The sequence below is a fragment of the Schistocerca piceifrons genome, chromosome 1 (assembly GCF_021461385.2).
Source record: "Schistocerca piceifrons isolate TAMUIC-IGC-003096 chromosome 1, iqSchPice1.1, whole genome shotgun sequence".
NCBI classification, from domain to species: Eukaryota; Metazoa; Arthropoda; class Insecta; order Orthoptera; family Acrididae; genus Schistocerca; species Schistocerca piceifrons.
The window spans coordinates 545,022,533-545,049,366 of record NC_060138.1 but is presented as its reverse complement, the minus strand read 5'-3'; the positions used below and the strand labels follow the sequence as shown (position 1 = coordinate 545,049,366).

Below are 26,834 nucleotides of genomic sequence, written 5' to 3'. Positions count from 1 at the left end.
ACCAGCCTCCTCCCTGCCCCAGCCTCCTCCTTACCCCCCACCCAGTCACCACTCCCATCATGCACTGCTGCTGCTGCTCGCAGTGTGGCTACAGTTGCCTGAGACTGCAGTTGTGTGTGTGTGTGTGTGTGTGTGTGTGATCTATTTTTTAAGAAGGCCTTACAGGCTGAAAGCTTTATTTGCGAGTCTTTTTGCTGTGCCTATCTTCGAGGCAGCATCTCTGCTATATGGTGAGTAGAAACTTCCCTTTTCACAACACTGTGACGGGATATGGAGTACTAAACAATGTGTTTAATTGTCAACTTCCTCTCCACATCTGATGTCTTGTTATGACCCAATTTTTCATGACAAATAAGACAGGTTAGAGGGCCATCTAAATTCTGAATAAAGGCAATAGTCTCGGTCTAATTTTACTTTAAATTCACGGTTTTCATCTTCTATTTTTCTCTGCTGCTTTTTTGGACCCATGTCACTGAGGCACCTCATAAAATGTTCCATTTTATAACAAAGACTCCCACACAAAATAATTGTAATTCTTAAATTTTGATAAAAATATCTGTAGGAATTGCAGGCAGTTGGAAAATATATGTAAGTTAATGCTTCAAGTAGGTGTTTTTGTCAGATGTGTCCAGTTTGCAAATACAATCAGCACTGACAACTGACATACAGTACGGCAGTAAGTGGAGGGCAAAAGTACCCCTAATGGTGGAAACTGCGGAGCGGGGGGGGTCTAAGCACTTCTGGCAGAGGAGGTGGAATTGTCAACTGCCGAGGCGTGGATACTTAACTACGAACATGTGCACTTGGTATATTACATTGTAAAATACGATGCAAAGATACAATGGCATGCAACATCAAGTGTATCAGAAACTGGAACAATTGAGACTATTTAAAATAAAAAGACAATGTGCTGTTTGAGACTTAAAGGACAAATTCATAAGCTGACCTTACACCATCATCAGCTCAGCTACAGAATAAATAAATTTTCATTGTGAAGTTTGCACTTTCAGCCCACAATGAAAATTTCTTTGTAGCTTACAACAGTCTTAACCCATTGCACTCTGCAATATAAACACATGGTGTCTCCCTGCACACTTATTTAAATCTTAGTCATCCAGGTGGTTAGCGTCACAGAGAATTGCATGAGTCTGCAGAAATAATGAGCCCACTGACTAACAATTAGGGTATAAATTAAAACAAAAAGAGTGCTTTCATTCACACATATTTACATTAGCAATAATAAAAAACTTTTCATTGTGTTTTTTGAAACTCTTCAGGGCAGACTGTCTCCATTGTCATTTCATCATATACAAGGGTAAGTCAATTATTATCTGCAAAGTAGTTATAAAATTTTATTGTAATCAAATAGGAGACTTACAAGAACATCATTTTTCGACATAGTCTCCTTGCGTTTCAACGCACTTGGTCCATTGTTGTACAAGCTTCCTAACGCCCTCATAAAAGAAGGTTCTCAGTTGAGCTGCAAGCCAGGAATGCACCGCTTCTTTCACTGCTTCATCCAAGGCAAATTGACAGCCCCTTAATGCCTGTTTGAGTGGACCAAACAAGTGATGTCACAAGGGGCAAGATCGGGACTATATGGAGGATGATCCAGTACTTCAAATTTGAGTTTCTGGAGTGTTTCAGCAGTGTGGGCAGCAGTATGAGGATGGGCATTGTTGTGCTACAACACAACACCTTTTGACGGCAATCTTCAGCGTTTGCTTCGAATTGCAGGCTTTAGCCTGGCAGTAAGCAACTCACCGCAACATACACTGTTTATTGTTGTGCCCCTTTCCCCATAATGTTCCAGTACTGGACCTTGTGCGTCCCAAGAAACCGTAAGCATCAGTTTTCCTGCGGATAGTAGGGTCTTTAACTTTTTCTTGCATGGCAAATTTGGATGTTTCCATTCCATACTCTACCATTTACACGCTGGCTCATAATGTTGGATCCATGTTTCATCAACAGTAATGATCCTGTCTAAGAAGTTATCCCGTTCATTACCATAGTGATCCATATGTTTTTTGCAGATGTCCAAGCACGTTTGTTTATGCAACTGTGTGAGTTGTTCTGTGACCCATATTGCACAAACTTTATGAAACCAAAGTCTGTTGTGGATGATTTTGTAGGCAGAACCGTGACTAATTTGCAGATGATGTGCCACTTCGTCAATAGTTAATTGTCTTTCTAAGAGAATCATTTCACATGAATGCTCAATGGTTTCTTCATTTGTGGCGGTAAACGGTCTTCCGACTCCTTCATTGTGCGTAACACTTGTGTGACCATTTTGGAATTTTTTCAATCCATTCGTAGACACTCCGCTGTGGCAAAACACTGTTCCTGTACTGTACCAAAAGTCTTTGATGAATTTCAGCCCAATATGCCTTCCAACCACAAAAAAACGTATCACTGAATGTTGCTCTTCTTTGGTGGAAACAAGACAGTGGAGCGGCGATAACAAAACTAACCTAGCAGCTTGAAAATTGCAAAGATATAACAACAAATAAACAAAGCATGCATGATCAATGCAAAACGACAGTACTACCAAAATAAACAAAAAATAACTCAATTGCGGATAATAACTGACTTACCCTCATATCATTGTGACTCTTGTTTTCACTTACACATTCCTATAAAAGCTCTACAATGTCTTTCTCAGAAAGGATTGTGCATGAAAAACTAAAAAATTTCGTGTCTATTATGTTGAATATAATAATTACATTTCTCTCAACACAACTGCTACAGTTCCACACCGAGTTAACATAGGCTTCTCTAAATCAGGGGCTCCCAAACTTCTCCTCTGATGGAATGCTTTGAGAATCCTGGCATTTTGATAGAACACCTCATTTATTTTGAAGGCAATAAAATTTAAAACATGAGAAAACCTTGTTTGATTCAGTGATTACTTCAGTTTTAAATCATATCTAATAACAAAGAAATCATAATGAAACTGTTTAAAAACTAAATAGTTATGTCAAAACATTGAATTCTTAAAATCTGCCATGTTATTAATAGTTTTTCAAGGAGCACTTATTTACTTCCCACAGAAGACCAATGTTCTGCGAAACACAGTTTGGGATCAGTGTTCTAGATGGCATTGATTCCTAGTACAGTCAGATTCGAAAGTGGAGCATGTGAGAGCCACGAAAAATTGTGTCAAATGGGGCATGACATCAGAGTGGAAACGGTTAAGTATAAAATTCATTCAGACTGATGGATTGTTTATATCTGAGTGCTGCTCTCAACAAATCCAAGTTTTCTGTGAATGTAGTGTTCTGTGAAAAGATATAAAAGAAAGTGGAGAAGATGCAGAAAGACTGAAGGGAAGCAACTGACAGTGCCGAGATAAGGATTTCAGAAATGGGTGCACACACCAGCAATACTGTAACCATGAACCAGACATGTAAAAGCTATATAATGTTATCTAGATTCAGTTGTACTCAGTTTCCAATTTGTAGCCAACTCCTCATCCTTGTTTGGTTCGATGTTACATATTAAAATACTGTGCAGAGTAACAGCTAATACAATAAAAATTTATTCAATTATCAAAAATAATAGCAGTTACTTTCTGCTCTTACATCCACTGTGTAGCAATTAAAGAATCAATGTAAGGTTCTTTCAGTTTATTCACAGTACAATATACATGTTAAAAAAGTACCAGAAAGCATCACTATGTGTTGCTAGCACTAGACGCATGTGTTACACAAAATCTTTTTCAAAACTGTATGCTTCACCTTGGCTAATGCTAATACCTTCGAGATCTCCAGCCAGCCCAGTTGCCTTACGCTCTGTGAACAGAAACAAGTACAATGTATTTCAAATTAAAGCAAAAGATACATAGATCAACAAATTTATTATTACTACACATCATGAGAAAGTCAAACTGAACAGTGGTTACTAGATTTACATGTGTGACAAGACTGCCTCACGAACATAGCTGTTCCTTTACACTTCAATTTGAGTGAATAAAAATGGGCCCCCTGATCAAATTAAGCATATCAAAGTTTATAATGATTATCGCACACACTGTGACTGTGGGCATGAAAAATGTACAAAACACTGAACGTTTAGCACACTTTTAAGAAGGAAAGGAGAAGATATAGAATTATAGCAGACATTATAAAGAACAGGATACCTTCATAAGATCCCGTATCAAAACAGGTACACAGATACAAAGATGGATGGCATTAAAGGAACCAAACTACGAGGACATCGGTCCCTTAACCCTTTGTGTGTCAAGCCGGGAATAGGCCCCAGAGAGGAAGTACATGAAAGAAAGATTCCAATGGACTCGATTCTACGTGAGAATCAAGAAAGCCAAGAGACAGAAGCAACTAGAAGTGAGAGAGGAGTAAAAGGGTGAAGGTAAGGTGCAAGAGTTGCCCCACCCACAAAGCGTCTGGAGGCCTCAGCAACACAATATGAGACTGGGGAAACACCCTCGGTATCTGAGAAGGAGACTAGCTACATGGACAACATAAAATCTCAGGAAGGAGAACAATGAAGAAAAATCTGTTGACCAATGACAGATGTAAAAGAATAACAAGAATTAAAATGGCAGGAGGTAGGCCAGACCACCAAACAAGGGCAGCCATGGGCCCCTCGGGTCAGAGCAGGCAATGGGGCACCCCTCCAATCCCTCAATTGGCCAATGAGGCTAACACGCCCTAAGTCACAGGGAAGAGTAAAAACCATTTTCACGGGTAAAATATAAAACCCAATCTGCCATTTAGGCATCATTCACTAGCACCAGAGGTAATGTGTCAGCAAGTTTAAGATTTCGCCATAAGGAGGCCAAGTTAGGGCGATCCAGTAGGATGTGGACCACACCAACAGTGTGTTGGATACTCAAGTGTGGCCAGAAGCCAACACAGGACAATAAATTCCCTGCAAGAAGCAAAGAGGAAAGACTGTCTCGTGGTCATGGTCTCTTTTATGATTCACAGTTTATTCAGAGAAACCGGGGTAAACCAATCTGCTTTCCAAGCCTCAAATAACTGTTAGCACAGAATCAACCACAGGTTCTGTTCTGCTATCTCAACCTCCAAAGTCAGCATCCTTGTTGCATACTAGGCCAACCGGTCAGCACGTTCATTTCCTGGGATTCCAACATAACAGGGGTCCATATCAAGGCAACTGACTGTCCAGCATGATGGAGATCACACAAGAGGTCCTATATAGTCGCAACCAACAGGCATCGAGGGTCGCACTGGTCTACAGCCTGAAGACTACTCAAGGACTCACTGTCAATTAAGAATGACTTGCCAGTGCAAGAACGAAGGTATATGAGAGCTTGACCAACAGTCACAATTCTGCAGTGTATACACTGCATCTGTTTGGCAGGGAGCTTAGTTCACTGTCTCTTGCATGTGTGTAGGCAAAACTGGTTTGTTCGTCGACAATAGAGCCATCAGTGTATACTACAACTGAGCTTGGAAATATGTCAACAATATCCAGGAACAGGCAGCAAAAAATCAGTGTGTCTCGAGTCTTCATGGTGAGATTCAGGCAGATCCGAGGATGGGGTACACAACATGGGAGCACACTCGATTTCTCCCTGACAGGAGGCAACAATGGGGAAGGATGGAGTTCAGAGCTGATACCCTGAAAACCAGGTGTGAACAAGACTCCAGACCTTGACCTCTGTTGTGTGAGGTAGATCTTCCTACCAGGAAAAAGGACACGCTAGTTTGGATGCTCACTGGTGCAACGAACTTGTATTGCTTGGTTGAGCAGCAGTTGTTGGCACCTGATACATAGGGAAGGAACACCAGTCCCTGCGAGAAGGTTGTTCAAAGGGCTGGTCGGAAAGGCATCTGATGCAAGTTGGAGCCCACAGTGGTATATCGGGTCCAGCATCCACAATGCTGAAGCTGATAATGAGTTATATGCCAGGCTCCTATAATCAACATTTGACAGGATCAGAGCTTTGTAGATATGCAAAAGTTTACTGTGGTCTGCATCCCAGCTGGTATACTGAGACCACAAAGAGTATTAAGATGCGATCAGCATGGTTCCTTAAGTTGGCAAAGATGGGGAAACCATGTCAACCAGGCACTGAAGATGAATCCCAAGAAGTTATAAGACTCTCCCACATCAAGTATTTGGTCCTCGAGGTAGAGTTCTGATTTGATGGGTACCCAACAGCGAGGTCATCAGCGCCCTTACACTTATAAAAAGAAACAAATGTGGAGATGAACTAAAAGTGTTGTACATGCATGCACTCAAAATGAACAAACAGTCACTCTGTATCACATGCACTCTCACATGTACTAAAAACAATTAGCAAGGAAGAGAGCTAATAAAGAAATTAAAACACACATGAACTAAAAGAAAAGCACAGGGAAATGTGACTGGCTGACCACTTACAAAAATCTTGGGTGGTGAGCCACATTAAGAACGTCTCCCTAATATCTTGTTAAAAATGTTGGACAATTCACAAAACTTTAAAAACCTAACCACATTCATTTGATCATTACATAAAATAAGACAGCAGATCCACCGCAGTCCACTGGTCAGCAAATAAAATGTGGCGCACTGTGATCTGCACATCACAAGCACAACACACTTGAGGGTCCTCTCACCAGAGTAAGAATCCATATGTCATAGGATTGTGACCTATGTGAAGACAAGTAAGAAGGACCACATCCCGCTGACGTGGTTGGAAGGAAGTACTCCAAGGCCGTGTTGTGGGCTTGATGACATGGAGGTTGTTATCGGTCACTGCAAGCCTCTTGTCTTCCCATCAACACCTAACTTTGTACCTCAACAGCGAGGTGATAGCATGCAGGGGAATAGCACATTGAAATACCAGAGGATCATGACACGCCTCCTTGGCTGCTCGATCCACTCTTTCATTCCCCGAAATTCCAATGTGCCCAGTTACCCAGCAGAAAGACACCTCCTTCCCCAGTCATTGTAGTGGAGGGGGGCATCCTGGATATTCAGGGTTACTGTATCTGCTGGGTACAAGTGTTGGAGAGAGTAAAGGACACTCAGAGAATCTGAGCAGAAGAGAAATCTAACACTGGGAGAATGTCTCATCTGCTCCAATGCTAGCAAGATCGCTTATAATTCTGTGTCTAAGATGGTAAATTCTGAAGGCAGTCTGACCTTGAAGACACGATCCGGGAAAACAACAGGGCAACCAACAGAGTCCCCCTGCTTAGACCCATCTGTTAAAAAACCTACAGGGTCGTGGTACTCACGATAAAATGTCAGAGAATATTGCATTAAAAATGAAAGTAGGGGCACTAGCTGTCCTGTACAGCACCAAATCTAAAATTGCTCTGGGCCTCTCCAGTAAACAGGGCAGCAGGCAGTTAAAACCCTGGGTTTGGGGTTGTACTGGCTCCCTACCGAGTGACTCCAGCACATGCTGCACGTGGCTCCCAGATGGCATTGTGGCTCGTGGACAGTTGGAAGAAAGGCATTCCAGAGATGGATGAGCAACAGTATGGTGTGCGGATGAAGTTGGAGTTGCAAGGAACTGACACACCTGAGGAGCTGGCGCCAGATGGTAAATGGTGGTTCCCCTGCATCAGCACAGATATTAGGTATGGGACTGGTCTGATAAGTGCCTGTGGCCAGCCGAATCCCCTCATGATGGACAGCGTCAATGGCACGCAAGTAAGAGGGCCTTGCTGACCCATACACAGCATGCAACCATAGTCCAGCCGTGAACGCACAAAAGCCCAATAAAACTGAAGGAGATGCACCCTGTCCACTCACCAAGACCTGTGGCTAAAGCACTTGATGATGATGATCAGTGCCTTTTGGGTTCTGGCTTTTGGGTCTCACAGGTATGGTAACCACAACAATCAAGAATCAAAAATGAGGCCCAGAAACCACACTGTGTCTCTAAAATGTAGGATTGTGTCCCCCATATTAAAGGCAGGCAAATTAAAAGCACGATGGGAATGATTAAAATGAATACACACACTTATCTGCGGAAAACTGAAAAACCATCTTTGCAGCCCACTCCTCTAACTGCCGCACTGTAAACTGCAACTGACTGCTCGCCGTTGCAACACTGGACGAGGAACAGAAAACAGCAAAATCATCTACAATAAGGAGCACTGTACAGGACTCCTTACCATAAATCTGATGATGTTGATGGCTATGGCAAAGAGGGTAACACTTGAAACACTGCCCTGTTGGACATCATTCTCCTGCTCAAATCGATCAGACAGCGTGTCACCAACTCGGGTCCTAAAAAACCGCTGAGACAGGAAGGACCATATGACGATGGGGAGGCCATGAGAGCCCCGTTGATGCAACTGTGTGAGAATACAGTGTCTCCAAGTAGTATCGATGCCTTACTTACATCGAAGAATTTCCCGATACAGAGATGCTTACAGAGGAAAGCCTGCTGAACAGCCGTCTCTAGGAGGGTCAGATTATCAATAGTGGACAGAAATCTTCAGAATCCACACTTACAGTGGCTAAGGAGTTGCCTGGTCTCTAACAAATAGACAAGACGACAGTTAACCATTCGCTTCAGGGGCTTTCCTGCACAGTTCGTTAAGGCCATACTCCGATAACTACTGGGACACATGCAGTCCTTTCCTGGTTTGAGAAGAGGGATCAGAATTGCCTCCCTCCACAAGTTGGGAAAGTTGCCTGTCTGCCATATTAGATTAAAAGATTCGAACAGGATTTCCTTTGATGCCGCCGGCAAATGTCGAAGCATGCAGTAACAGAATTGGTCGTGACCGAGGGCAGTGTCATGAATCTCAGTCAGTGGAGAGTTTGTAGACCTCAGAACTGTTGGACCTGAAGTCCTACTTTTCCCTCTCTACAGTCGCACGATAGCGACAAAATGCTGGATCCTGGCTTGCATGGGTAGTAGTTTGTGCAAAATGTTCAGCCAGTGTCTGAGCAATGTCTCTGGGTGGTGTTTGGAGGCACCCCTGTTTCAGCACTGCTGCCATCGGTAAATGGTTGCAATTACCAGAAATCCTCCAGATGGCTTCCCATACTTTTATAGATGAAGTGGAATGATTGATGGAGTCCAGGAACACTTGTCGTGACCTTTTCCTGCTTTCCCTAATGATGCACTGAGTCTTGGTCCTCGCGACTCTAAAGACTGTCTGCTGTTGGTCAGTATTTAAAATGTCAAAGAGCTGCACACCTTTTCCGGATTGTGGAACGGCACTTATCTGTCCACCGAGGTACTGGTTGCCTCCGAAGACGACCTGAGGACTGTGGGATGGAGAAGTCAGTGGCACGATGGATCACTCGTGTTATATGGTCCACCCATCCTTGGATGCTGTCACAGTGTTCAAACATAGCCAGTTGGCTGAAACGCGTCCAGTTAGCACTGCTCACCATCCATTTTGGGGGGCTTAACTTCAGGTAGTGAGCTATTTAGTAGGTGAAGATGGATTGAGAAGTGGTCACTGGAATGAAGGTTGTCAATGGCTTCACACTGAACACAGTCAGTGAGGATGGGAGAACAGAAAGAGAGGTCCATGGCTGAGAATGATCCAGAGAAATGTGAGTGAGTTTCTGTGTTGGGGATGCACAGCTCATGAGATGTCATAGAGGCCCTTCAAAACCCAACCCCAAGGGCATTTTCTGAGCATTGCTGGTGAATTAAATAAAAATTTAGTTTCGGAATCATATAACTCTCTTGGAAAATGCCTTTCTGAGACTGATGTCTGAAATACTCCTTTGTGATACTGACAGGGGGGAAATTGAGTCATTAATTAAATCACTGAAGACTAAGGATTCTCATGGATATGATGGAATGCCAACCAGAATATTAAAGTACTGTACTGCACATGTTAGCCTGTATTTAGCCATATTTGTAATTTTGTCTTTAGGAATGGTCAGCTTCCTGAATGATTAAAGTACTCAGTTGTAAAGCTGCTTCATAAAAGGGAGACAGGGAAACTGTAGACAATTTTAGACCTATTTCTATGCCATAATTGTTTGCTACAGTTATTGAAAAGGCTGTCTATGTAGGGATAATTGATCATTTTGTACCACATAATTTGCTATCAAATGTACAGTTCAGCTTTAAAAGCAATTTAACAACTGAAAATGCTATATTCTCTTCTCCCTTTGAGGTACTGGATGGGTTAAACAAAAGGTTCCGAATGCTAGGCATATTTTTTGGTTTAACTAAGACGTTTAATTGTGTTGATCACAAAATATTGATCTAGAAGTTGGACCATTACGGAATACAGGGAGTAGCTCACAATTGGTTCACCTCTTATTTTAAAAACAGACAGCAAAAGGTCATTATACACAGAGTTGAGACTGGCTGTGATGTGGGGTCTGAGTGGGGTATAGTCAAATTGGGGGGGTGGGGGGTGCCCCAGTGATTAGTGTTGGGGCCACTCCTGTTCTATATATATATATATATATATATATAACTGATATGCCCTCTAGTATTATGGGTAACTTTAAAATATTTCTGTTTGCTGATGACACTAGCTTAGTAGTAAAAGATATTGCGTGCAACATTGGCTCAGTTTCGAACAGTGCAGTTCATGACATAATTTCACAGCTTGTAGAAAATAAACTAAAATTAAATCACAGTAAGACTCAGTTTTTACAGTTTCTAACACATAATTCAACAAAACCCGATGTTTTAATTTCACAGAATGGGCATATGATTAGTGAAATTGAACAGTTCAAATTTCTAAGTGCTCAGGTAGATAGTACACTGTCGTGGTAAGCCCACTTTAAGGACCTTGTTCAAAGACTTAATGCTGCCATTTTTACTATTCAAACGGTTTCTGAAGTAAGTGATCATTCGACACAAAAATTGGTCTACTTCGCTTATTTTCATTCGCTTATGTCATATGGTATTATATTTTGGGGTAACTCTCCCCATTCTAAAAGCATATTTTTGAGCCAGAAATGGGCAGTTAGAGCAATAAGCGATGTACATTCAAGAACCTCTTGTCGACCCCTGTTCACTAGTCTGGGTATTTTGACATTGGTCTCTCAATATATATATATATTCTTTACTGACATTTCTTGTTAACAATTTCAGCTTATTCCCAAGAATTAGCAGCTTTCACTCAGTTAATAACGGCAGAAATCCAACCTGCATTTGGATCGGACTTCATTAACTCTTGTGCAGAAAGGTGTGCAGTATACTGCTCCATCCATTTTCAATAAGCTGCCACAAGAATTCAAAAATCTTAGCAGTAATCCAAGCACTTTCAAATTGAAACTGAAGAGTTTCCTCATGGGTCATCCTTCTATTCTGTTGAGAAGGTCCTTGAAAAATTAAGCCGATTCTTATGTTATATTGTTGACTGCGTTTACTGAAACTTATGGCTTGACTTTTCTTTTGGCTTCATAAACATTTTATTGTTACCTGTGACTACTTTTATGTTATAATTTCATGTACTGACACATTACATGATCTTGGAGAGCTGCTCCTCAATTTGGTGCTATGGAACTTGATGTGTAAATAAATAAATACAGGTATTGCTCAAGCCCCACAGGACATGACGGGCATTGAAGGCTCCCAGGAGGAGTGGTCGCGGGAGTTGTGCGATGAGATCCATGAGAGACTCAGAGTCTAGTGCATTTTGCGGAGGTAAATACAGTGAGCAAACAGTGATCTTTTGACACACATAAATTTGAACTGCAACTGCTTGCAAGTCAGTAACCAAGAGAAGAGCAGAGGAGTGGTGTGCATTAGTGACAAACACTGCGACATCTCCCTTGGTCCTTTCCACCAATAGATATATACTTGCAGTATAACGTATATCCCTGTAGCCAGGGAATCTGTATCTTTAAAATGTGTTTCTTGTAAACAAAATCACAAAGGACGTGCCTGTGCTAGGAGTTTCAGTCCCTCCACATGAGTCCTGAACCCATTCATGTTCCACTGTAGTACGGAAGCCATGTCATCAGTGTAGTTATAATTTGCCCCTATCTTTGCGCCAGGGAGTTTGTAACACTTATATCGATTAGAAGTAGGGTTATATTATGTAACTGTGTATCTGTAATTACGAAGTGTGTATTCTTTGTTGATTAAGGTCATTGATTTGTGACAGAAAATTTAAAGTATTGTAATGTATATATGGAAAAAGCTAAATGATGTTTAAAATAATGAAATTTTATAATATATGTAAGTTTATAAGATGAATAATGTGTATTGGAAGCTGGTTCATGCTTAGGGCGTTTGTGTTTGTAATATGTAAAAGACGTATGGAAGTCCCTCCGCAACGGAAGTGGCTTGGTGCAATGCAAAAGGTGGTTTTGGCGATTGAACTGGACACCTACTTGGCGTGAACGGTACACAGTCACTGGCTAGCCGTTGCATGGTACACATCGACAGTGCCAAGGAAGGCAATTGGAAGCCGCTTTGCAAGGAATTTATCCTCGGATGTGGATTTGGCTGTTGCATGGTACTCTCGGCAATAACGAATGGCTCTAACATGTTAAAAATCCATTGCCAAGAAGAAATTGTATAGAGCATTCAAACATCAAGGGCCTTGAGTACAATTAGCTGCCATGTTGCTTGCCACCACAACTTCCCCACTGCTCCACCGACTTCATGCATACAGATATGTATCAGAGCATGGGCCAGTTAATTTGTGTGAATGATTTTAATAATAATCCAAGTGCTATAAACCTGTGTTTAAAACCATATCTTCCATCCTGATCATGAACCTTTGCAGGGTCCTCTTCTAGGTGTTTATAAAACCAAGTATCATGTTTCAAATTAACTAGTGATTTATTCATGTTTGTCAAATGTGCAAGGATTAGCAAAAGTTGAAGTTAGTTAGAATTTTACTAAAATACTCTCAACTTATTGCAAAGTTTTGTTTTGCAAAAATTCCGTGCCAGACTGTATAAATGTTACTGTCTAAAAAACCTGCTTCACAGGTGACGATAAAAGGCAAATAAGTTATACTCATTTGAAATTTAATTTAGTTTTGATTGCTATCATTAACAAATTTTTGAAGTTAATTGAGCTCAGTGTTGAATAATTTGCCTTGAAAAGGGTAAAAACATAAACTATTCCAAGTGAAGCTAAGAATTAAATTTTGCTACTGAAATAATTATAGAGTTTGACTAGTGATACAGTATCAGTTTATGGGTCCCCACCATATTCTTCTCATATTAGAAACATAACTGGAATATTATTGCTACAAAGGAAATCTGATACATTTCTATAAATGGAAGTATAAACAGTGTAATTGTGATTTTTTTAAATTACTGGTTGTTACATGTCAGTTATGTCAGAAGCCCCTCCATGTCCAACTTTAGTTTGGTGCTTCCTGCAGTAACATCTCAGTACTGAGTCACATAACGATCGTGATTGTAGCTGTTATTATTATGAGTTGACTACAATTTTGCTTTCTGTGATTACTGGTTTGTGCATTACTGGTAACTACTGCTACCCTCAGCTTAGATAGCCCCGTGTCTGTTTGTATGCAGTGTGCTATACAAAGGGCATCTTAATGAAAGCCACTTCAACAACTGATATTCAATTTTCTTAAATATGTATTTCCAAATTCATGTGCTTAATTGGGCTAGCGACCACTCATTGTTTCATTCATATACAAAACTTACTATTTTCATTAAACTCCAAAGTTTAAAGCCTGTTTAGTTTTTCTGTTAAATTCACCATATTCAAAATTACTGTCCGATACCTTTATCTGTTAGACATACACGCACGGTCAAAATTATAAATCCTCTGAGAGGGTAACATTAGTTTGTGTCACGACAGGCTAGTATTATAAGTTGAAGCACTTGAAGAGCGAGGGGGAGTGGAGCGGCTGCCTGGAGCCAAGGCATCTAACTCCATGATGTCCTGCTCATTAGTCAGATGGGAAAGAATGATGTCTGACAGCACTCGGGACAGCCTTTGACCTTAACGTTGTGAGACTTTCCCTGCTCCCTGTCCTTCGAGGATGAGGGGGAAAGGGGGCATTGAGAGGCACTCTGCTTTTCTTGTACCTTCTGGATGCCGCTGCATAACTATTGGTGGTCTTTCCTGGTGCATCTGCCTGGACTGCTTTGCCCGTGACACGTACATGTGCTTGTGGTGGATACAGGCACACTAGGTGTCGTCTGTGTCAAAGCATCCACCTTGGGAATGGGTTTCTGCACTATGGAAGAATATGAGGTGTCAAAGACAGGGGGTCCTCATTGCCTTATACTCTTTTTTGGCTTCGGCATAGGGGATCCGTTTGGTCACTTTTATCTCCTGTATCTTACATTCTTCAGCAAAAACAGGGCAGTCTTAACTCCAGACTGGGTGGTTCCCAGAGCAGTTGATGCAGATCGCCAGAGACAGGCTGTAAGACCCAGCGTCATCAGCGGATTTTCCGCAGTTCTCGCAGATCGCATCACCTCCACAACTCATAGTTGTATGCCTGAAATGCTTAGGGTTTGGAATGTAAGGCCAAACCTTAAGTTGAAGGAACCCCACAATATGATGTTCAGGCAGTGTCAGAGAATTGAACGTGACAATGAAAGTGGCAGTCTTTCCAGTTCCATTATTCCTATGCGTTCATTGCTCCAAATAGACCATTCCCTGGGATTTCTTGCTTCAGTTCTGCTATGTCCATGTCCATGATATCTTGGCATGTGACAATGCCCTTACTGGAGTTGAGAGAGGTGTGTATCTCAACAATGATATCACAGTCACCCAGTTTCTGCGATTTCTTAAAAAGATCTACCTGCTTTGACCTGTTAGTTTCAAGCAACAATGAGCCATTACGTAATCGTTTCGTAGATTTTAATGTTCCAGCATGACCTTCCAAACCCTTATGGATATAAAAGGGGGACCCTTTTTCAAATGTCCCCTCCTTCCTCTGTATCACCAGGCACACATTGTTATTCACGACTCCATGAGGCCAGTTACTGCAGTCCGAAGTACTCTTATTATCAAGAGGACTAGCCTCTCTCATTCTTTTGGATGAATGGGTGTGAATACTCCCAGGCGGTACATCCTTTCTCCTGGAAGGAGAAGATGATGATGATTTCGAGGGTTCTATCTCGGTCACATGAGCGGCTAGGGAAATAAGGGCCATTCAGACAGAGTCCAACATGCCTGGCTAAGCCTTATACAACTGAGGTGCAGCAGGTTCTCCGGAGGTCGCCCGCTAATGACTGTTCCACCTCAACAGCCATGCATCCCAGCAGCACGCAGCACACCTTGAGATTGAGAGGCTTTTTTTATATAGATCCATACTGTCCTCGGGATCCAGACAGTCAAGCCAAGATCCCCCTTCCCTGAGACACACAATGTTCCACCAACGCACCGCTTGGTGGTTGCTGAAGCATGCTCAGAGCTTACAGTGACAGGGGACTGGCGGCACTTACCAGTCCCCAGCTCAGGAACTCCAGGGTCGCCAAGCCCACACCCAGCAAATCAATGCTGAGCCCCTGCGAGCTGGAAAAACGGAAGCCTTTCATATGGCCCTGTAGTCAGCGTTCAGCAACACCCACAGTTGATGAGCAATGGCAGATGCAAAAGTTGTCACAGCATTCATGGAAAGTGACACTAGACCCCACAGCTGCAGCTAGTCCATTGACAGCTACTACAAAAAGGGGCACACTCAATGCAGAGCCTTGTGGGACCCCATTCTCTTGTATATGGGGAGTACTATAGGAAGCACCAACTAAACCCAGAAAGCACATTGAGATAGGAAGTTCTGGATAAAAATTGGGAGTTGGCCCCAGAGACCCCACACATGGAGGGTAGCGAGCTTGTGGCGATGCTGTGTGGTGTCGTAGATCCAATGCAAGTCAAGGAAGACAGTAATAAGATGTTGACACTAGGCAAAAGCTGACCAAATAGCACAATCCAGGGAGACTAAATTGTCAGCAGTTGAATTGTCACAACAAAGCCCACTCTGAGGTTGAGCCAAAAGATACTGAGACCCACAGAACCAACACAGCCATTAACTCACCATACATCTAAGAGTGAGGCTAATTGGCCAATAGTTGTGCATCTTAAGGGGATGTTTAGCCAGTTTCAGTACTGAGACAACTGTGCTTTCTCGCCACTGAGACACGAACTCATTTCCACTTTAGATATGGTTGAAAATGGCAAGGATGTGATGTTGACAGTCCATTGATAAGTGTTTGGGCACTTGACTGTGGATTCGGTCTGGCACTGGAGCTGTGTCAGGGCAAAGGGGTAGGTCACTAGGAAATTCCCTGTCACTGCAAGGCTCATTATAATGTTCCACCTGACATGTAGTACAGGGTAAAGGATGTCGCTCTACCCACAGTTTGAGAATACAAAATGCAGGCTAGTAATTCTCAGATGCAGAGGCTCAAGCATAATAAAAAGCAAGATGTTAGGCAACAGTGTCTGGATTAGTGTAGACATTACCATTCACAGACACACCAAATACACCCATGGGGTACTGGAGTCCACAGAGATGTTGAATCTTCCCCCAACCTCCAAAAGATGGGTATGTGGTCCAATGGTAGCAACCTATCCCTCCCAGCGTTTCTGATTCTGTCCTTCGATGAGGTGGCAGACCTGGGCATGGAGCCATTTAAAAGCAATGAGGTGCTCCATTGATGGATGTCACTTATCTCTAATGGTCAAGGCAATTTCGGGGGTCCAGCAACGGAAGAGGGGATCGCTGAGTCAGCTGCCGACAGAATGGCTGCAGTTGTGCTCTGGACAACCACATTGATACTTCCATGTGGTGGGTTTTGTTTGTTTTGTTTTGTTTTTGGGTGCAAAAACAACTAGGGTCATACACAACCATGTCAGAACACTAAGGAGGGGGGGAGGGGGGGAATATGGAGTTAAAAAGAACTGCACGTTAAGCATCAACAGAAGGAAACACAGCTAAAAATGAGGTCTTGGACAAAGGTCCATAAAATACACCATAGAGAAATGGAGGTCCTAAACTAGGGATTAAATGTCCTTTGCCATATTGTTATGACACACAAAAGTAAAACACAGTCGACAGCCTGCGCATAGTTTGATAAAACAGCTGCTAACTCAGATGGCAAACATAAATGAAAATGTGAGTGGTTAAAAGAGGGTCGTTCCAATCAGAAAATGTCGAACTGTCAGTGGTTGAGGGCAATGAGCACATAGTGGTGGGGGAGCACCACTTAACAAATGGCAATGGCTAAAAAGACAGAGCCCAATACGCAACCTACCTAAACTGATCTCCTCATGGCGAGAGGGCCGAAAGAAGGGCGTCGAAGCTAATGAAAGAGGCTTAATTTCCCGGGGCTTGTTCTCATGAAGGAAGAACCAGTGGTGATGCCAAACTGGCACCACCTGCTGACAGACAGCAAAACAGATATCATCAAAGCAAATGAAAGAACTAGCGGGCCGAAGTACGAGGACTGCAGTCTTGGCAACAGCATCAGCAGCCTCGTTTCCTATCAGACCCACGTGACCTGGAACCCACATAAACATCACAGTGGCTCCATCAAGAGCAAGCAAGAGGCAACTTTCCTGAACCGTTTGCACTTAGGGATGGATGGTGTACAGCATACTGAGGCTCTGAAGGGCACAGAGAATCGAAGCAGATGATGCAATTGAAAAGGCTGTGTCTCTGGATGTACTGCGGGGCCTGATATAGGACGAAGAGCTCTGCAATAAATACTGAGCAGTTCAGGCGATACCTTTCTCTTTGCAGTGAGGGAGCGAGATCATGCTCTCACTTCATCCCGGACCAGACAGTGTTCACCTTCAGATGTTGCAGAACCTTTCTCTTGCAGGCAAGCATTTTCTTCTTCATATGTACAATCCCATCTGGGCAGAGGGAATGTTTCCCAGACACAGGCGTGAAGCCACTGTCGTAGCCGTACCTACCCCAGCAAGGACAAACACCTTCCTTCTAGTTATCGCTTCATTTCTCACACCAGCTGTGTTTGCAAGTTGATGGAACATATGATTCCTGCCTGGCTGGTATGGTGGCTAGAATCTTGCAATTTACTAAGCACTGCACAGTGTTGATTTCAAGCTCACTGCTCTGTGGTTGATCATCTCATCTCGTCACTTTGTCAACCCATATCATGAATAGTTTTCTCTGGAAATACCAGACTGTGACCGTATTTTTTGATCTGGAGAAGCCTATGACACTGGCTGCATCCCCCATTTCCTTCAGGAATTTTTAAGACAGAGTTTTCGTGGTATGTGTGGATTCTGCCTTGTCGGGCACCTTTACCCAAAAAAACTACATGCCTCTGGGTTCCACCCTGAGCAGTGTCCTCTTCGCTATCGCCATTAACCCTACAATGGCGGGTCTCCAGCCAGGCATCTCTGGCTCCTTTTTTGTTGACAATTTTGTGATCTGTAGCAGTTCTCCATGGACTTGGCTCCTCTCTCTCATCTTCGGCAATGTCTCGATTGTCTTTTACCCATGGAGCGTCAACAGTGGCTTTCACTTTTCCACTGACAAAACCATTTGAATTTCTGGCAGCGCAGTTGGTTTCTTCCACAGTCTTTACATCTTGGGCGTGTTGCTCTTCTGTTCGTTGAAACTAAGAAATTCCTGGGGCTCATGCCCGATAGGAAACTTTCTTGATCCTCCCATGTGTCTTACCTGGCTGTCCACTGTACACGGTCCCTCAATGTCCTCCGTGTCCTCACTGGTACGTCCTGGGGAGCAATCGGACCACCCTCATCCATTTGTATCGGTCCCTTGTCTGTTCAAAACTAGACTAAAGGTGTTTCATTTATGCATGTGCACGTCCATCCCTCTTACATTCTTTCAGTAATATCCACAATTATGACATCCGTTTGGTCACTGGCGCCTTTTATGCTAGACCAATTGAGTCTTTATGCTGCCAAACATCCAATGTCATAGTACCATGACTTCCTCTTTAGCAGTTATGCATGCCGTTTGTCTCCCATGCCAGGGCACCCATCCTACACCTCCTCCTTTGACACCTCCTTGGATTACCCATATGGGGCACGGCCCTCTTCTCTGTAACCTTCTTGAGTTCATTTTCGGCTCTTGTTCCGGCAGCTTAACTTCTCGCTACCCGCCACTTTCCCAATGGGTGTGAAGCCTTCACCATCTTGTCTTCGTGTGGCGGCCCGTGCTCACCTTGGCCTTCATTCAGCTTCTAAAGACATTACTCCAGCTTCGCTCTATCGTCATAATTTCATGACCTTTGTACAGAACTTTTTGATAGTAACTTTCTGTACACATTTTGTGTACGCTTATGGCTCTGACTGACCATCATATTGCGTGGCAGGGATATAGTGCGTGGAGCTCGGAATCTCCGCAAAATAGTGGTCCAGGTAATGGAGATGGACTACTAGGACATCATCTGTTACTGTCATGCCAGAAAATAGGGGAATGGTCCATGGTGCCAAACAACCGTCGGAGGTTGGCCCAGATGATGGGTGGAGGAATGGTACTGTTAAAAGAATTAGTAAAGGAAATTCAGCTAGCTTTTCTGCTATCCCAAAGAAAGCGATGACACTGTGCATGCAACTGTTTGTAATGAATTCAGTTGGCCATCATAGGATGATGGTTAAAAATGCGGAGAGCACATCTCTGCGTGCAAACTGCATCGCGGCACACCTCAGTCCACCAAGGGACTGAGACACGGTGCGGTAGAGAGGAAGTGCAAGGAATGGAACGTTCTGTGGCGGTAAGGATAATGTTTGTAAGATATTCTACATGATCACCAAAACTGGGGAAATGTTGTTCATCGAAGATTGCCAGGGAGGAGTAATGCCTCCAGTCGGCCTTAGAAAGCTGCCATTTGGGTGTGCAGGTAGCGTGAAGTTACAGGTTGCAGACGTGGACAAGAAAAAAAAATTCCCCTATTTCCCGGTTAAAAAACACTTTTTTCCACGTAAAAATACATTTCTTCCAGAGTGACAAATACAGTTTTTCTATAAGTCACAGTATACTTTCCCTCGGAGCAGTAAAAAGATCAATCGTTTGAATGGTAAAGGTTGTATACAGCAGCGTTGAACTTCCCGGCACTTCAGGGAATGAAAAATCTTGGAAAAATAAGTTTTGGAAAGATCTTTGATGTGCAGTAACATTTACGCTCCATATTTTCGTATTTGTATTACGAAAGTATAGATTCTTATCCCGCCAAACACAGCATGTTAGTTTCTGAAGCACTGAAACTGCAATTAAAATGCACTTTTGTAAGCAAATCATAGCTCATGTCACATGATCTCAACAGCCAATGACAGCAGATATTCAGAGCATAGGGCACATGATGTAGACAGCCAATAGCAACATCACTGTTAAGTAGTGTGAACACACAAATAGAAAAGTTAATGGTTTAAATTAATGTACATAGTGTAGCTACAAGAAAAGCTAAGTTTTCACATATAATAATGGTCTTCTTGCATGTGTTACACTTAAGATACATCGCACAAATGTGCCTGTAAAATTTTAAATAATGACAGTATCTGGTCTTCTGGGCTCCAAGTTCTTCTAAGTGGCTGGTCCTCAATGTGTTGAGTTTTAAATAAGAGTCAAACGCTCTGTGATTTAAGAATTTCATCGCACATTCTCACACGTAACGTAGTTCATCTTGTGTAAAAGGAAATTTACTTTGAAAGTAATGCTTTTCAAAGTTCCATCCACATTTTCCCAAGACCTGTTAGGAATAGGTTCGTTTCAGCAGTTGCCAGAGAGCACCAGAAACCAGGCATTACCACGCGTGGGCAGCTATGATGACCTTCGTGTATTTAAGAGATCTTACATGACGTCATGAAAGAAATAGAACATCAGAGGATACTGGGGCATCGGAATTTCATAAACCATACAAAAATGCATACTACAGCTTAAAGTGCACATTCCTATGTCCAGATTCACAATGAAGTGGACACAACCCAATATTAAGCTTTTCATTGCAGTTTTCAGGATGCAAATTTTCTTAATGTGCCAGTCAGTGTGTATACGTGGACAAGGAAAAAAAATTCCTGGATTTCCCGGTTAAAAATACACTTTCTCCCGGGTGAAAATACACTTTTTCCGTGTTAAGTGACAGTATACCCTTCCCCGGCCCAGTAAAACTCATCAATTCTTTGAATGTTTATGTTTTTATATACCGGCGTAGAATTTCCCGGCACTTTTGGCCTAGTTTACGTGACAACACTAGGTTGCGGGCAACTATGCTACCGGTCACTGTGCATGCGCGCCGCGCAACTCGTTGAAACTAAACACTTTCGGCGTGTTCCAACTTCCAATACAAGCAAGTAATTCTAGATGTGGCAATGCTCTCATCTACAAGACTAAAATCCCATCGTTTGAGTTAGTCAACTCTTTGTTAAGGAATATTGTTGACAGGAGGGAAAGCACCACAAAAGAAGAAGCTGCATTCTTTATTCAATATTCATCTATTTAAAACGTCGCAACAGATCTATTATCAAGAGAGTAGTTTGCAAACCATCCTCTTCTTAATGCGAACTGCTTCGAATAATTATTGCTGTTAATGTTAACAATTATTACTGTTAATAATTATTCGTGTTAATGAAAAAGTGTCATCACCAACAAAAACCGCATCTTATAACATGCCGAGTGTTCTCAATTGTAATGCATGCAACATGATATGTAATTTCAGTTCTGGCAACAGTGCTTCATGCATTATAATATCTTTACTCCTTATCACATAATTAACTCTACTTAGAAGCAACGTGAACAGTTCTGGTGACATTCTAAGATAACTGAAAGAACTTCTTGGGTCTTCCAGTATAAATAATTTCAGCAAGGATGCTAAGCAACACCAGTCACGAATCGAAACATGTTTCTTATTTTTTTTCTTATGTAGCGATTCCACGTAACTAGATTTACTCCATCACAACTCGTGCGACGTGCAGCTGACAAAAGTTTCATTTCAGACACGACAGAGAGACCCTCAAAACGACGAAACTTAAGTGTATACTGGTGACGCCATGTCTACAGTCAAACATGAAACCATCTGCGTGCAACTCATTCCTCCCAATGAGTGGCGCAACCCACTGGTGTCGTGTAAACTAGGCTTTAGAAAACGAAACTCGGGGAGGGGGTGCGGGAGAACACATTTTGAAAGACTTTTGATGTGCAGCAACATGTCCACTGCATACTTCTGTATTACAAAGGTATAAATTTGAATTCCACTAAACACCGCATGTAACTTTCTGAAGCATTGAAATTGAGATTGCGAGGCACTTTTGTAAGCCAGTCATAGCTCACGTCACGTGGTCTCGCCAGCTGATAACAGCATAGGACAGGTGATGTAGTCAGCCAATAGCAAGATCACTTTTAAGTAGCGCAAACACACAAATAAGAAAAGTTAATGGTTTAAATTAATATACATAGCATTCACATATAATATTGGCCTCAAAGATTAATACGCTGGAAGAGAAGCTAAGCTTCCACATATAATGTTAATCTTTTTTGTGCGTGTTACACTTTAAGATACATCACACACATGTTCCAGTAAAATTTTTAATAACGACGTAAAAGGTTGATCTTCAGGGCTCGAAATTCTTCTAAATGGTCGTCCTTGAAGAGTTGATTTTTAAATGAGAGTCAAACACTTCGTGATTTAAGTAATTCATCGTACATTCTCGCACATAGTTCAACTTGGATAAACGGAATTTGGTTTGAATGTAACGCTTTTCAAACCACCATTCGCAATATTTTCCTGCGACCTGTTGGAAATAAGTTCATTTCAGCAGTTGGAAGAGAGCGCCAGGTAATAGGCGTCACCGCGCTTACGTAGCTACGATGACAAAGGAGGCCCATATGTTCGTACGTGTAAAACATTAAAAGATCTTACATTATGTCATAAAAGAAACAAGACATCAGAGGATACTTCAAGAGCATCGGAAACTCGTGAACCATACTAAAATGCATAATTCGGCTTAAAATGCACATTCATATGTCCAGATTCGTATGTAAATTTTCTTGGAGTACCAGTACTGTATTATCTCATGTTTGGTTCTTTATTATGGCATAATGCCATACGTGCATTTCAAATGCAGGAAACAGTTGAAACTAGCCAATAGTGTGAAATTAAACATTTTGTTTAAAATAAAACAAAAAAGATTAATGAAAGCCAAATCTCTTTGGCTAACTGACAAAAATAACTTCATTGTTCTGCAAGGCGATTAATGCTTGACTGCCAGGAAGATGGAAATAAAATCTAAAACTAATAACATACACTCCTGGAAATTGAAATAAGAACACCGTGAATTCATTGTCCCAGGAAGGGGAAACTTTATTGACACATTCCTGGTGTCAGATACATCACATGATCACACTGACAGAACCACAGGCACATAGACACAGGCAACAGAGCATGCACAATGTCGGCACTAGTACAGTGTATATCCACCTTTCGCAGCAATGCAAGCTGCTATTCTCCCATGGAGACGATCGTAGAGATGCTGGATGTAGTCCTGTGGAACGGCTTGCCATGCCATTTCCACCTGGTGCCTCAGTTGGACCAGCGTTCGTGCTGGACGTGCAGACCGCATGAGACGACGCTTCATCCAGTCCCAAACATGCTCAATGGGGGACAGATCCGGAGATCTTGCTGGCCAGGGTAGTTGACTTACACCTTCTAGAGCACGTTGGGTGGCACGGGATACATGCGGACGTGCATTGTCCTGTCGGAACAGCAAGTTCCCTTGCCGTTCTAGGAATGGTAGAACGATGGGTTCGATGACGGTTTGGATGTACCGTGCACTATTCAGTGTCCCCTCGACGATCACCAGTGGTGTACGGCCAGTGTAGGAGATCGCTCCCCACACCATGATGCCGGGTGTTGGCCCTGTGTGCCTCGGTCGTATGCAGTCCTGATTGTGGCGCTCACCTGCACGGCACCGAACACGCATACGACCATCATTGGCACCAAGGCAGAAGCGACTCTCATCGCTGAAGACGACACGTCTCCATTCGTCCCTCCATTCATGCCTGTCGCGACACCACTGGAGGCGAGCTGCACGATGTTGGGGCGTGAGCAGAAGACGGCCTAACGGTGTGCGGGACCGTAGCCCAGCTTCATGGAGACGGTTGCGAATGGTCCTCGCCGATACCCCAGGAGCAACAGTGTCCCTAATTTGCTGGGAAGTGGCGGTGCGGTCCCCTACGGCACTGCGTAGGATCCTACGGTCTTGGCGTGCATCCGTGCGTCGCTGCGGTCCGGTCCCAGGTCGACGGGCACGTGCACCTTCCGCCGACCACTGGCGACAACATCGATGTACTGTGGAGACCTCACGCCCCACGTGTAGAGCAATTCGGCGGTACGTCCACCCGGCCTCCCGCATGCCCACTATACGCCCTCGCTCAAAGTCCGTCAACTGCACATACGGTTCACGTCCACGCTGTCGTGGCATGCTACCAGTGTTAAAGACTGCGATGGAGCTCCGTATGCCACGGCAAACTGGCTGACACTGACGGCGGCGGTGCACAAATGCTGCGCAGCTAGCGCCATTCGACAGCCAACACCGCGGTTCCTGGTGTGTCCGCTGTGCCGTGCGTGTGATCATTGCTTGTACAGCCCTCTCGCAGTGTCCGGAGCAAGTATGGTGGGTCTGACACACCGGTGTCAATGTGTTCTTTTTTCCATTTCCAGGAGTGTATTTTAGCCTTCCGTAATTATGCGAAGATATTTTAATTCATTTGATAACTCCCGGCCGCAAAAATCCGTTTGTCATCACTTAACGTGAGAGCTATGAACTAAGAGGAAACAACAAAATCACTGAACTTAAACTCAGGTCACGTGGAGAAGGACCCACCTCCCCACCACAACTCAGATTGCTCTGGGCATCAGCGCCAGATTTACTACATTTCCGAACCGGGGCAATATTAAGTAGTGGTGCCCAGACATACTTCTGTAATCAGAAGTGAAAGAAGGTAGTACTCATACGCGACTCAACTGAGCCCGCAACTGCTCAAACGAATCTAATTTAAACAATTGTCACATCATGCTCATTGGAGGCAATTTGTTGTTATGAAGCATTGCATAGTCTTCCTAAAGCCTTTGACACACTTTGCTGTTGGCAGACGCTTGTATGAGGATTGTGTTTTGTTGTTCAGCGCATTTCCTTTGCAACTTAAGTTTTATTTCCCCTTCACCTGGGTCTCCTGGACAGCCTACTCATCGAGATACACGGGACAACCTCGGGAGGAGGGGGCATGGTCGCCATTTCAGTTGATACAGCGTGGAGGAAGAGGTGAACAAGCGCCCTCATGAGCATCCCTATCACAGGTTACACATTTGGCCAGGCGTTGGCAGGACATTCAAATGTGGTTTTAACGACGACACTGGCAGCACTGCATTGGGTTCAGAATGTACCGTCAGACTGTGCTAACTTCATAGCATGCTTTGATCTCTGATGGAAGCACCACTCTATCAAAAGTGAGAAAAAGAATGTGTATGGGCACTCAGGATTTATCTACCTTTTTCATCACCTGATGGACTGCATGGCACCCTGAGCAGAGAGGTACATTGGATTTCTGCCTCGATCAAACCATTGAGCAGCCTAGTGTAAATAACACCACGGCAAGAATTCAGCATTCGATGGGCCTCGACGTGAACAGGATAGCTGTGGAGGAGCGAAGCTGCAGGCAGCTGCTGTGCTTGAGAGTAAGAAGTAGTCTAGAAAAGCAAAGTGCCATTTCATAAACGAGAGCAGGATTTCACAGGGTCATCAACTGCATCAACACATTCTGAATAATAAACAGATTTATCGTAACAAAGGACTAACAGTCTTCAGTACACAAAACCATGAGGAACCATGGTGCAGCTGGGAGGGTCTTTGAATAGTTAGACTCATTCCGTTTATGTTTGGTAGATGCTGACTGAAGATGATGATTGACTCATTGTGAGGAAATCCCCCGTGACTGCCAGTGTCTCCAATGACGTACTCCTTCCAACTGGGGGGCCCCCCCTCAGAGAGGGGTGCACCCGTCTTAGGTGACTGTTCACATTTCAGGTCACACCTCCAGAACACTTGAAAGTGGGACCAATTGGCAATTTGGGAAGGTAGCAGCTCAGGCAATCATCCCTCCCTGGGCCTGGCCTGCACCAGAGAGTACGTGCGAAACCTACCTGTGAACCCGGGACTGGGAATTATGGGTTACTCAGTCACCTGCTACACGTCAGATATGTGGGCTGGCCTTCAGGAGCACACAGGAAGGAAGAAGAAAATGAGGAACCTCAAATGCCAAAGTGGAGGAAGGATAGGAGAAGAGAACAAACAAAGAAAAAAAAGGAATGAAAAACAGAGGAGAGACTGCTGTGATAGCAGCTACTGAATTTGCAGAACACATTCCCAAAAACATCCCAGACATGTTCTCCAAGGGAGGGGAAAAAGAATAGCAAGTAGATAGACATGCAGCACGAAAGGGAATAGATGCTGCAAAGGCTGGGGCCCCGTGGTATCCAAGCACAAACCTGCCAAAGAGCAGTGAGCCCCCTGAGGCCATGAGGTGGGGGTGTGAAAGGTGACAGCAGTGGTGAAAACATCTCAAACAGTTTTGGAGAGAGCCCATGTGGGTGGACACTCAGACGAGTGATGTCGAGGGAGACTCAAAACGATCAAAAAATGATCACTGTCGCACAAGTGATCATGGACTCTCCAATGAATGGACAGGAGAAGAATTACATTGCAAATAGAGCTAAATGACTGAATAAGACCCATATGCCACACTGAAGTGTGTGGGAACACCAGTATTCAAGAGCCAAAGATTGAGCTTTGTGAGCAACTTTTCGACGGCTTTATCACAGCCAGAGGTCACAGTTCTACCCTATAAAGCATTGCGGGCACTGAAGGCACCCAATGTTAGGAAGGGTGGGAGGAGCTGAGATAATAGTGCAGAAAATGCGTTCTGGGACACTTCATCGTCTGGAGGCAGGTACACATCACATATGGTAAATTCCAGAGATGT

At 43.4% G+C, this 26,834-nt stretch overlaps 1 protein-coding gene across 1 annotated transcript in view; it reads right to left on the bottom strand.

Annotated features, from left to right (window-relative positions):
* Window positions 1-3,611: 3,611 nt before the first annotated feature.
* Window positions 3,612-26,834, bottom strand: part of LOC124800063 (guanine nucleotide-binding protein-like 3 homolog) — a 114,471-nt gene continuing 91,248 nt past the window's right edge. Inside the window, 1 exon segment of the mRNA XM_047262966.1 lies at window positions 3,612-3,791. Within this exon segment, the coding sequence (XP_047118922.1) occupies window positions 3,703-3,791 (89 nt within the window). The 3' untranslated portion in view covers window positions 3,612-3,702.